The sequence below is a fragment of the Lissotriton vulgaris genome, chromosome 4_1 (genome assembly GCF_964263255.1).
Source record: "Lissotriton vulgaris chromosome 4_1, aLisVul1.2, whole genome shotgun sequence".
Classification (NCBI taxonomy): Eukaryota; Metazoa; Chordata; class Amphibia; order Caudata; family Salamandridae; genus Lissotriton; species Lissotriton vulgaris.
The window spans coordinates 1431287316-1431300240 of record NC_141691.1 but is presented as its reverse complement, the minus strand read 5'-3'; the positions used below and the strand labels follow the sequence as shown (position 1 = coordinate 1431300240).

The following is a 12925-nucleotide window of genomic DNA, read 5'->3' as shown; positions in this document are numbered from 1 at the left end:
CTGTAAAACTGACGCAGTGAAATCTACAAGATTTCACTGAGTCAGTTTTACGAGGCTGCTGCGTCAAATCCTTACGCCTGCTTGAAGCAGGCGTAAGGAGTGACGCACCACGTTATGTATGGGTGGCCTCTGTACATTGCAGGAGTTACGTCGCACTTGCGACGCTACTCCAGCAATGCGCCGCCCGTACACCACAAGATGCGTCACGCATCTGCCCTTCCTTGCACCATGGTGCGCCGCATTGTAAATGCGACGCATCTGTGGTGCCGCAAGGAAGGAATTGCGTGACGCATCAGTTCTCGCGCATCCCTGCTGATTTGCAGAGATGCGCCAGAACTCATAAATCTGGCCCTTAGATTTTTCTCGGCTCTTTTATGACCTCCTTGCAGATTCCCGGGCTTTTTTTATAGGAAGACACAGAAGACTCAGAACAGGGGGAAAACCTAGGATGGCTGGCTATAGGGCATTCACTATAGAATCTGAATTTCCATGAGAAGCTGTTATGATTTACTAGCATATTGCACAGATTACTAGAGATGCTCTGCAGCATGGGTTTTATCCTAGTGTCCTTTAATAGGAAATCATCATACTAATTTCTTCTGGTGTGATAAAAGATCTTTCTTTCCTTTAGAATGTTGCTGAATAGGATTTTTAGAACCAATACACCTCTGTCCACGGTTGTTGATTTGCTTTTCTTTTTAAATCTATATTTTTGTCAAGTTTTGCACCACTACCAATATTTGGGAAATAAATGGTTTTGCAGGATATTTGTTACTTATGAAGTATGGAACAATAATCTCTATTTGTCCTTCTAAGGCCCTGATTACCGTATGCTGGTTTTCGTGCAGGGATTCCAGCAACATGGAATTCACAATACGGTAATTGGCACTAAAAAACATAGATTACCAGTTTCTTCTTAGTATGGGGAATAACCACATTATCTCTCACATACATATAGGTTCATTTCCCCATGGTATTCTCAGGGAGGAATCAGTTTGCAGGCCTGATATTTCCTGGACCTGAGACACTCAAAATTGCGGGCGATGGAATAGCTCCTAAAGTTACTCATCCTGGTAAAATCCCATCACACTTTCTTGTGTGATTAACTCACTCCAGATCATTTCACTGTCTCCAGTTCTGACATTTTCGCCAACAAATCATTTATTTCAGGTGTGTTAGCCTAATTAGTTCAATGAAAAAAACTACAACTACAATCCATTAGACTGCTGCTTAAAAGTCCAGGACTGGAAACTTTGTCCTTAATGACCTGTAGCAGGGTGGTCCCCGTGCTCGTAATCGGGCCCTAAGATGTAAAAGATGCGCCTATATGTTAGGTAAAATTGGCTTGTTCTGATTTTGGTGTGTAGGCGGTAAGTATAGTGCATAATTAATTTTGCTTTATTGTTGTTTTGTCTCACCATTTGTTGAATGCGGTCTGTGAAGAATAGCCGTTTCCTGTAATAATTATCGCAAAAATAGCAAACAACCATTCGCAGCATTTTTGCAAATTAAAGGTAATATTGTATTGCCCTGTAAATCCGTTATAATAACTGTTACAAATGTCCGTGGAATTTAATAAGGCAGTGAAATCCAGTGCTCAGTAAAACACCATACAACGAACCCTGTAGGTTTCAAGAGCAGTCAGATATGCAGAAGGCATTTTTATTCTTATCTTCTTTCTATTCTTGTCTCGGCGTCTAAGTGTGGCATTCCTGGGTGAAATGTCTGTGTTGCTGTGCAGTCTGACAGGGAAGTCGAAAACAAATCCTTAATGCTTCCTGGGCCAAGGCACTACTTTGTGATATGGATTGCACTCACTCAATAAATATTGGCGCAGCAGTAAGGATACATTTCCCATTAAATCGAGGTAAAGCCCATGGTTAAGAGAGTGGGAAAAGGGTAATTTTGAAGCTGGTACCAGGAAATGTACCAGGCAACTTAAATACCTCTTTCCTAGTATTTTGGTGTTTGGAAGTACAAACAACACTGCACAATATAGATATGTCACTGATAAATTCACATGTGGTGCCAACTGAAAGCCAAAACCTCATATTGAGACAACAGAAGCCTAATTTTTAACAAATGCCAGTTACTCAGCCCAGTTCCATACACCACCCATCTAAAAGCTATTTATCCAAACGTCATCCTTTGAACCTCCCCTGTTAAGTTCAAGACATGTGACCTCAAAAATGAACCTAACCCTTTTGATATTTTCTAAAAACACATTAGAGTCCCATAAATCAGAAATTTTGGTCAGCATTTTATCATGTGAACCAGTGTTCCCACTTTGTGTTGTTGTCAGTGGCATTTGTTCAAATTAGGCTTTAAAATGCTCGCTAAGTGGCTGCACATTTCCCATAGTTTAGTTAACACCAATATCGTCATCCTTTTGATAGCCTTGTATAATAATGGCTTATGCCTCACTTTCAGAACTTTTGTCCAGTAAAATATTGGAGATTTAAGCGCTTTGTTACATACACCTTTTAAGTTAAGTTGATGTACTTGTGACCAACATGTACTATATAAAATAAGAGTATATTGCCTGTGGCTTAGGTGGAGCTCATCAAACGATTCGAGATTGCATCAGGTCTGAACCACAACGGGAAAACACTTGGACTACAGTTATTTTGGCCTAAAACAGTATTTGCACCCTCACTGGTGTCTTGTAGATCCAGGGAGCAGTCGTAAGTATATTAGGTTAAAATTGGCTTTGTACATCTTCTTTTGAGGTATTACTATGCTCTGCTCTACTCCTTCTAACCACATCCCAATGTGGTTTTTAGTGAACGTTTTAGGATTGCCTCTTGTGGTTTAACATATTCACCCGATATTCTCCCTGGCTACCCTCATGTAATAGGAATACTCTGCATTTTTGGTATGTCTTGTCCCGCAGGGATTTCAGGCAAGCCTTTCATAAAATCGTCCTTATCTTTATCTTACACTAAGAGTTTTCCAGCTCTCATGCTATACTTTTCCCTTACCTTCTTGTTCCCCCTCCTCGGCCTGAAAAGTCTTATCTCACAGTGCTACGTCAGACGAAATCTTGCAGAGTGCTACATATGGGACTCCTTTACGTGCTTTATTGGAGTCTCAGTGCCTGGTTTTGAGCTTGGCAGACAGGTTACTCCATCACAAGCATGACGGTTAGACGGTTATTCTGTCTGCCTTATTGCAAGTGCATTATAGCCCCAGGCACTTGCAATAAGGCAGACATGATATCTGGCACGTTTGTAACAGTGTATTCACTTTAATATATATTCAGTTCTTTAATTTGTATTGCAGTAGGACGGCACTGTTATAATGAACAAAACCCATACTCTGCCTTAATGATATAGTATATTCAGAGTCTCCAGTGCCACTCTAGGTTGTTTTGTTCTATATGTATGTAATCAGCGTTTTGTGATTTTTTTTCTCCTCAAAAACCTGCCAGCAAAAGTTCTGTTGGGAGAACTGTAAATAAATACAGCAGTTCAGGCAACATAACCATTTTACTAACAGCTATCCTGCTGTTTATGCTGGTTACTGATAAGGAGAGCGTTATCCAGAACAGAAACTTTATGGATTTCTCAACCACCTCAAGATTTTTCACAATACAATGCCTTGTCATCATGGTTTACTTAAATGCACAGATATTGAAGCATTTGCAGTTTCTGCTCTAGCTAATAGTCCCCTAGGAGCACTAATTAGCGTTCCTCCAATGGTAACATGACAAGCCCAGTTAGCTGCAGTTCTTGTGTCGCCATAGTCCTCGGACGCTTCCAACAGTCTCATTCTCAGGATAGTATTATCTAAGGGCCTGATTCCAAGTGACGGATATCTCATCCACTGCATTACGAGTTCCATTATGTTCCATTGGATATAATGGAACTCAGAATACAGTGGGAGGGATATCCACCATGTTTTGTGATGGAGTAACCCGCCTGCCAAACTCGTAATTGTCTTGTGTAAAGGAGCACTTCGTTTGTGTACAACATTATATGTAGGTGACACGCCAGCATATTATCCAAAACGTGATCAAATTGCAGTTACCTTAGCTTATGTTTCACACGACTGCGGAATATAAATATTTTTCCCCTTGTTTAGCTGAGGCAAACTGATATGCTTGAAACTCATTATGAAAGAATAATAAGTAAGAGATTATACAGCTGAAGAATTGCAATAATATGCATTACTTTTTTATGGGAGAATTGCCATTATTTAAGTTATGATATCCACGTTTTTCTTCTTCACCTCCTATTTATATGTACTCTACAGTCAATTGTCCATTAGATATAAAAGGCTTTTAACACAATGTTTCCTTTTGGGTCACCTCAAATTAAGTGAAGGACAATGTTCTAGCCTGAAATATAGGGCATTTAGGCAAATTCAGGCTTGATGAATAATTGTTTGGCAGCTCAGTTGAAGAAACAGACTCCTCATTAACCCCAGGTTCGAACCATTTCGTTTTGGTTCATCTGTACACGACAGTTGCAGATAACTCCGAACTGCCCTTTGATATGTTCCTATTCTCAATTCTGAAGCACCTTTAAAAAAAACAAAGAGTGGAAACACTCTTACTCTTGAATTTGCAGAAGTAGTTCAAGAGAAATTGCATTGCAGGATTCACCAATCAAGATATGTGTTAATACTCACACAATTAGGGAATGTTCCATAGATTTTGTATGAAACACATTTTTATTTTCGCTATTATAGACAAATCTCAGCAGATTGTTTTGATTATTCAAATCATGAATTTGTAACGTAAACACACACACACACATATATATATATATATATATATATATATATATATATATATATATATTACTTTATTTGCAAGTTCATCTACGATTCACCAAAAACCTTTAATGTGAGATCTAAACCAGGGAGGTGGTGAGAGAAAAAGGGGGTGCAGTGTTTCTTCGATCATGCCTAGACAAAGTGTTGGCTGTTTTGCCCACCTCATGTTTTCTGTAAAAATAATGTAAAAATAAATGTATGCAATTATTAATACAAGGATTTTTAATAATCCCTCTTCATTTATTGGTCTGTTCGTGTACCATTTTAATTTTGCTTTTGCTCATCACGGCATGCAGCCTTGGATTGATGGTCATTGGCTTTTTTTTTACTACGAGTGACTATCATTCTCGCATGTTCACATCCACCTCGAAAGTTGTCCACTAATGACAAGGGTTATGGGCCAATCAATGCTTTCATTTCACTTTCTTTAAATTTATTTTTGCAATGTGTCATTTTTTACTTATTTTTGTAAACACATGCACACCACTTTAGTAGAGTAGCATTTATAATGTATTGCTGCATATCATCATCGAAATAACTTTATTTGGTCTAACAAGACTATAAAAGTACATGAAGTATAATTATATACATCATTCAGTAAAAACAAAGTACATCCAAATCCATAAGATAAAACCAGTTAAAAAACAGCAAAAAAACTTAGATCATGCCCAGAGTAAATTATCTTGTCAATAATCAACTTGCACAGTGAAAAACTGAAGGGGACATATTACACATATTAAGGAGGTATAATAATCATTTTAATCAGTCATACCTAAAACAGTACCTTCTTTGTAAATCCAACAATAATACTGTACAAACAACAGTCACAATACAAAATACCACCACATTTAAGTCCAGCTAAATGTGCTTTAAGGAGAGATATTGTGCAAGTTTGGCAAATGAATAAACATGCCAGAAGGTTTAAAACATAATAAATTAGCCAGAAACGATAGAGCATGATAAAGTGCTAAATATATGAAACCTCAATAAAATGTAAGACAATTAGGTAAGAATTCCAAGCCCCTCTACAAGCGTCTTTCTTACGCTCAACGATGCGGCCAGAAAGCAAGCAACAAAATAAGTTATGTATATATCCGGGAGTAACTTGATTCATAAGAGCGGGCGTAACCTGATTAAAATGCAAAGATGTCAACAAATAAAGCAAGAATGTCCTACGACAGATGAAAAATTGTCACAAGTACTAGGGCTCAGGTGCGCGTACTCCACAGCCAAAGCTCCAGAAAAGTCAACAACATGTGGAACTGGTCAAACCTAAATCTGGTAAGGAAGAATCATGATAAACATTAAGGGTACTAAGCAAGTAAAGTTCGTGCCAGGACATGTTACAATCAGTGCATATCCACGGACCAAGGGTTTCTATAGCTCCATACCCTCCCTCTCAGTATTCCTCCACTGTAAAAAATTGTACTGAGTCCAAAATGTGTCTACATTCAAAATAGTGGATGGTGACTCAAACAGGGTAGGTCTACCTAGCTTGACAAAAGTGTCCTAAATATACATCAGGCATTTGACGGACCTCTACCCCTCCAGCTCCAAGCAATCCTTGACTATCTCCCTACTTAAGTGGTTCTCTGGACGCACCCAAATGGTAAGCAACCTAATCAGGGGATGTAGGGCAATAAGATCCGACAGATAAGGCAGCCCTAGCTCTTTGTGGACCATGAAAACAGGAGTAGAGGCGGGAACCGCCAACAGATGCCTACAAACCTCCATCTTCCTCCACTTGGAGCTCCCTTGAGTTTACATAACCCCATACATCGCTGTCATAACTGGCTACTGAGTCAGATTGGGCCTGATAAATCTTAATCAGAGCACCCAATAGTTTGCTACCAATTCGAGCAGAGAAAGAAAAAAGTGCACCTAAGGATCTGGACAAAGCTAATGTCTTGGATATAATCAGAGGGGCCCACATAGAATGATAATCAAAAATGATTCATAGATACGTATAGGTCTGGACACTGGATAACCAATTGCCCTGAACATGAAAATGTCTTGACTTGATCCTTTTAGGTCCCAACACCATTACCTATGATTTACCATAATTGGTATAAAGGTTGAGACTATTCATATAACATACTACTCCATCAAGCAAGCGGGGCAGTTCTAGCCAGTAATACTGTGTAATCTGCATTTAGCAATGCAGGAATCTGACGGTAACCTATTTGAGGCCAGTCCGCTCGTTTATCTAGTAACCTGGCCTCCAGGTTGTTTACGGACAAATTATTGCTTCATATGTTTACAAAGAAATGTGAATTTAAAAAACGGCTTGTCACGGCCTGGGCTATTGGCTTTGCCAATGTTTGTTACCATGTCACTTATAACCTTACTTTTTTTTTTAGGTCAAGCCCACTAGACAGTACATGCGCTATCTGTTGCTAAACATATTGTGGGCTTACCACGAACATACAGAAGTTTGTAGCACAACCTTTACTTACCTTTTGTTGGCTTTCCTGTCACTTTCTTTAGCCTGCTTCTTGTTACAGCTTGTTAATTTTGTGCTTGTCCTTTCTAAGGAGAATAGCCTCTTAACCATGTATTTTGATTGGCTGGCTCTTATGCTTCCCCTGCTGACTTTTCAAGCACAATTCTTTTCTTCTGGGTTAAGCACTCTATGGGAGTGTATGTGTTTTCCAGCTTTCTTTCTCGTGTACTTCTCTCACTCTGTAAGACATGTTGCTTTCTGTCACAAGTGTGCTACTCACCCTCCATGTCGTGCTTGTGTACTTCCCCCATAGCTGCCTCTCCCCCGCCTGTTCCATGTTACTCTGTCACCTGTTGTTTCTCCTCTCTTACGTATCCGGGTTGCTCTTGAGCATGCCAAAAAGCCTTTTGCAAAGCCAATAGATTCCAAACGTGAAACTTATTGGCTTGGCCATTGCTTGTTACTCATAGGCCGGTGATCTGCTCTTCTTTATACCAAGTATGGTAACCGCTGCTCTGCATTCCTGTTCTCTTTTTATCTTTCCTGGCCTTGTCTTTCACCCAAGTATGCAAGTGCTTTATCTGCCTTCTGAATGGTGGTATGATGCAGTCATCTCAGTGGTGCTGACAGTTTGACCAATGAAATCCAGCTTTACGAATGCTTGGCTTCCTCCAGTACTAAAATACGTGCTCCTCTCGCCATCCTTCCTTACCGTTTATACCTAAGCCAACTTGGGTCAATACAAGCATAACGAACACAGAAAGCCAGGCGCACACGCGTTTGCTGGCTACATCGTGAACTGCTAGCCGGCTTTTGAATGTTCAGTGCTCTGTTTTTTAAAGAGATCGGTGATTGATTGATAACCCTAATTAAGGCAATATGTTCTAGTGCTTCTCTCCAGGGACGGCAGCGAAGCTTTCAGGGCTGCACTCTGCAGTGCACTTAGGACTTTTCTTTGTACTCAGCACACGAGATGGGCTCGTCGTCTCCTCGTCGCCAGCCATGTTCCACTGAAAAAATATTCAGAAGCGAAGGCACCAACCACCGGCGTCCCGGCCAACCATTAGAGAGCCTCAGACATCCCTCGCAGACCTCCCTCGCGTATCCCCCAGCGACCCTCCGCTTTCCCAACAAAATACCGGGCGGCCCGAAAGCTATTTGAATACCAAATGCGCGCGTTTCCTTGTCACAGACATCACGTTAAGTGCCCCCAGAAGTACCGCGCACTCATTATTGCACGTGTTTTTATCTTCACAGTGAAGTTCACAGACTGCAAAGAAAACAGTAGAATACGGTTCGAGACCAGCAGTCCGGCCAACTTTCGCATAGACGGGGATGGCGTGGTGTATGCAGCGAGGACCTTTGACAGCTCTCCCAGGCACATGGACTTCCTGGTGTACGCGCAGGACGAGGACACGCAACGGCAGTGGCACGCGACCATCAAGCTAAGCCAAAGACCGCTGCTCAGACCGGATGTGATGCAGGTAAGAGTTCCTCTGAGACACTGCAGTATGTGACTAGAATGCAAATTATCTCAAGCAGAGAAGACTCAACTCTGAGTCATTCGTGCCTTTTGCTTGTAAATATGAATCTTAATATTTGGAAGGAGTAAAACAACAGGAGTATGCAATAACAGCATGGAAAAGATTCAGCCAGATTCATGAAAGGGAATTGCGTTCGCAAAGGGTCAGATTCTGAGAATCTGGCCCTTTGCGAGCGCTATTTTAGCATTTGGGATTCATCATCCCAAATGCAAAAATCGCTATTTGCGAAATCGCATATTTGCGAGGAATTGCATTTAAGGAATCTCTATTTGAGATTCCTTAAATGCAATTCATTAACCAAATTTAACTTGCGAATTCGCAATATTTGGCAGCTATTTACCACGAAGTCTGACTTCGTGGTAAATAGCGAAAAAATAGAAAAATGCACTTCAGTGCATTTTTCTCTGTTGCATGTTACACACACACATGTCCTTTGGACATGTGTGTGCGCAACACCTGTGTACATTTGCATTTCAGGGGTGCTACAGGGTGTCCTTTGGACACCCCTGGCACCCTTGAAATGGCTATCTTATTTGCGATTAGCAAATTGCTAATCGCAAATAAGGAATACTCCCCAAAGGCCCATAGGAATGAATGGGGAGTATTCCTTATTTGCGATTAGCAATTTGCTAATCGCAAATAAGGAATGTGTAGGAATCGCAATTTATTTAGTGATTCCTACATGAATCTCGTTTTGCAAGTCCTTAATAGCGATTCCTTAATAATCGCTATTAAGGACTCGCAAAACGGCTCTTTGATGAATCTAGCTGAATGTCCCAAAGGGCCTGATTACGAGTTTGGCAGACGGGTTACTACATCACAAACGTGACAGATATCCCGTCTGCCATATTACGAGTTCTATCATATTCCATTACATATAATGGAACGCGTAATAGGGCGGACCTGATATCCGTCACGTCTGTGATAGGGTAAACTGTCCGCCAAACTCGTAATCAGGCCCTAAGTGTGCTCTTACAATGAAATTACTTAACATTAACGCACACATGCCCTGGAGGAGGATTTCTACCCAGTCCCACCCCAGAGCAGATTGGCCAACAAAACTACATAAAAACATATAATGTATTAATGATGCCTCCTGACTGATCGATCGCCCTCCCTCAACCGAGCAAGGGAACACCCCAGGAGAAAGAAACAAATGCCTTATTTAGAGTTTAGCAGGTGTGGGGCATCCGTCAATATGTGGCAGAAGCCCCTTCTGCCCTAGTTAGACGCTAATGATTTCTCTGCACCCTAATTGGACGGACTGGATGCCTGCCAATCTCGAAATGAGGCCAGAGCCCTTTGACACACACTTCAATACTCATGGAGCACACATGACATCATCTATGTGACCACTGTCCAGTATGAATCACCACAAAGCAGTGCATTAGTCACTGCCACCCTGGCCAGCCCCCACCTACCATAATACATTACGAAACAAAGGAAGTGTTGTCCTCATTGACTTACCAATGACAATACAAGAACCTTAACCTCATAACGGCTATGGAACGTCCAGCTCCAGTGCTGGACGTTCCATTGCAGCTATGAGGTTCGAACGTTCAATGGCCGACGGCAGCAATCCTGAGGTAGTGATGCCGTCGGCCGCCGAACGTTCGAAGCACTTAAGAGGATATTGGCCCCCCACCTCCGAAGCACTGCGGGACTGGTGGTAAAAATGTGCTGTACAAATGCTTGTAAGATAACATAACCAGCAAGAGGAACCCTTAGGAAACCACTCGGCATTTCCACCCCAAATCTCATTCCTCTGTTGCAGTCTTCAAAACTTTTGATAAGGTGCAGACAAGACTTCGGGGTAGACAAGATTCAGGCCAAGAGGAGTGAAGCCATCTTGACAAAATGTGCTTTTAAAAGATAAAAAAGGGCAATTTTTGCAATGTTTGAAATGTTCAATATGTTAATGTAAGAAACTTATGAAAAGCAATTTGTGCCATAATATGTTGGACAATATAGGGGCTCCACTCCCCAAAGTCCAAAAGACGTTGAGCTCCCTTATTTCTTATCTATGTGAAATTTGTTTTGCTGTATTTGCAACGCAACGGTTTTTTTAAAAACGTATTAAGGTAGCATTCCTTGTTCCCATTTGAAGCATTTGACTCGCTTTCAATGTCAAACATGGTATATATTATTGTGAAAAATTAAAATGCTTTACTGAACATCAGTCTTTGTATTTCTGGCAGGAAATATCCTCGAGCTTCACTAATGTGCTGTTGTTAACTCAGAAGGTGTGACTTTTTTCCTAAAAGCTGTGAGAAAATATTGTTAAGAAAATCTGGGAGTCCGGCTAAATTATTTTACAAAAGCGGGATTTCTGCATTGAAATATTTGAAGAGCTGTTCTCCAGGAGGTGACTTGCATAAGCAAGAGTTATCAGCAGTATATGATGCAAAGTTTGTCATTTGTTTGAACCAAGGTGTTGGGGTCAGGCATTTTAGCCACCAAGAATGCCCCTTTTCCACAGTAATCTGTTACATGCTGCAGTGTGCCATAAGCTTTTCTCTAAGTGACACAGTGGACGGCGGGGTAGCAAGGGTGCCTTTTTCTGTAACACAAGCGTGAAAAATTGCCTCTCATTTCACACTTAAATGGTAACAGGGTGCCATAATTAGCCTGCAGTGGCTCCCACCCATCCCTGCCACTGTACCCGCGGCAATAATTTCAGCTACGACTCTGGTAGCGGACACAGGCAAGTTCCAGTCTGCAGCACTGCAGATTGTCTCTGGCCTGTGACACCATGACACTTTGGGGCTCAACACCTTATTGGGCCATTGATATGCAATGCTTGGCCTTCTGAAGATCAGTTCCGAAAATATGAGTTTCTAACTGTCCTTAGTGTCAAGAATGGACCCCCTTGGTCCATGCTCTATACCATCTGCTAGCATTTAGACTGATATTCATTAAGCATCAGAGTATTCCTATCTAGGGATTCCTCATGCCCATGACATTTTTTTTGTGCTATTAATGGTATTTTTTAAATGTGAGAACAAAGAAGCAGTATCGCACTTGAGGGATCCTCGAAGCATTTGGGGCAGTAGATTAATCTAAAAACCTTTTTTGACACTTGAGGAATTATAATATCTTAGCCATGCAAAATCTAGGAATTTCTTTAGGTGTGTAATGTCATTTCTTACCCGGTATAAGCCTGCAAGTTGTCTTTTTTCAAATTGTTTGATAACATTCCCGCACTTATCAGCCCGCCCAATAGGGACAGTGGATAAATATTCCTCGGTGAGATCGTATCAAACTGATTTATTGGACAAGGGCTGCAGATTTACAGTGGTTGCAGGCAGGGATTTCTGGCTGAGCACTGATTTCCTCTTGTTCCTGCACAATCTGATTGAGGAGCGCAGGCAGTTAATGATTTTCATTCTGCATCGAGGCGGAGGTGTGCTCCTTCTTTTAGAAACCACCACAAACCAAGATTACCTGGTTTAGGAAGAAAGCAGCAGCATTTCAATTATTTTGTTTCAGAGATTCTGCCAGTAGGCTTGATGGTAATTCTTGCTCTTCTAGGAATGTATGCATCTGTATAAACAAGTATTTACATAGATGGTGATTTGCAGAAAATCTGCATTAACATATGTAATGTTATGAATGCATCTTTTTTTAATCCGTGTGAGTATATGTCTTTATACAGGCTCAGAGATCTCCAAAACGTACTAGAGTACAAGCTGCTGCTTCACATACATCTTTTCTTCAATTTCATGCTTTTAAGAAAGTGCATGAATACATAATGATGTATACGTTCACATATTTCTTAGGTATGTGCTGTGACAGAAGGCCTTTTCTCTTGTCATAGTGCCATCCCTCAACATTTGCATACCAAAACAATAATAATAATTAATAATAACAATGTCAATGATAATATAATGGTTCCTTAGCTTTGAATATTAGCTTTTAAATCATATAACTGCTGCTCGGCAAGACACTGCAGTGGCTGTAGAATGGAATATTGGAACATCAAGATACCTTAATATCAAACTCAAAACATAGAGGACGTGACCAACTGTACGATCACCTATAGAATAAAGCCAATATCATTTCTTTTTCATTTTCAATTTACCTATCCAAGATGACGGATGCCGCTTGGATCAGTAAATACAAAAATGCTTTTTTTTAGCCTGGAAATGCGGAATAAAAA

General features: G+C 40.8%; 1 protein-coding gene across 2 annotated transcripts in view; it reads left to right on the top strand.

Moving 5' to 3' along the window:
- CDH2 (cadherin 2) overlaps nucleotides 1-12925 on the top strand; it is a 321968-nt gene that overhangs the window by 227604 nt on the left and 81439 nt on the right. Inside the window, exons 1-2 of one of the 2 annotated variants that reach the window (XM_086965672.1) lie at nucleotides 8025-8070; nucleotides 8480-8706. In XM_086965672.1, the coding sequence (XP_086821798.1) occupies nucleotides 8040-8070; nucleotides 8480-8706 (258 nt within the window). In that variant the 5' untranslated portion in view covers nucleotides 8025-8039. Of the gene's footprint in view, nucleotides 1-8024; nucleotides 8071-8479; nucleotides 8707-12925 lie in introns of those variants that run through there. The other variant, XM_086965671.1, reaches the window with a different exon arrangement.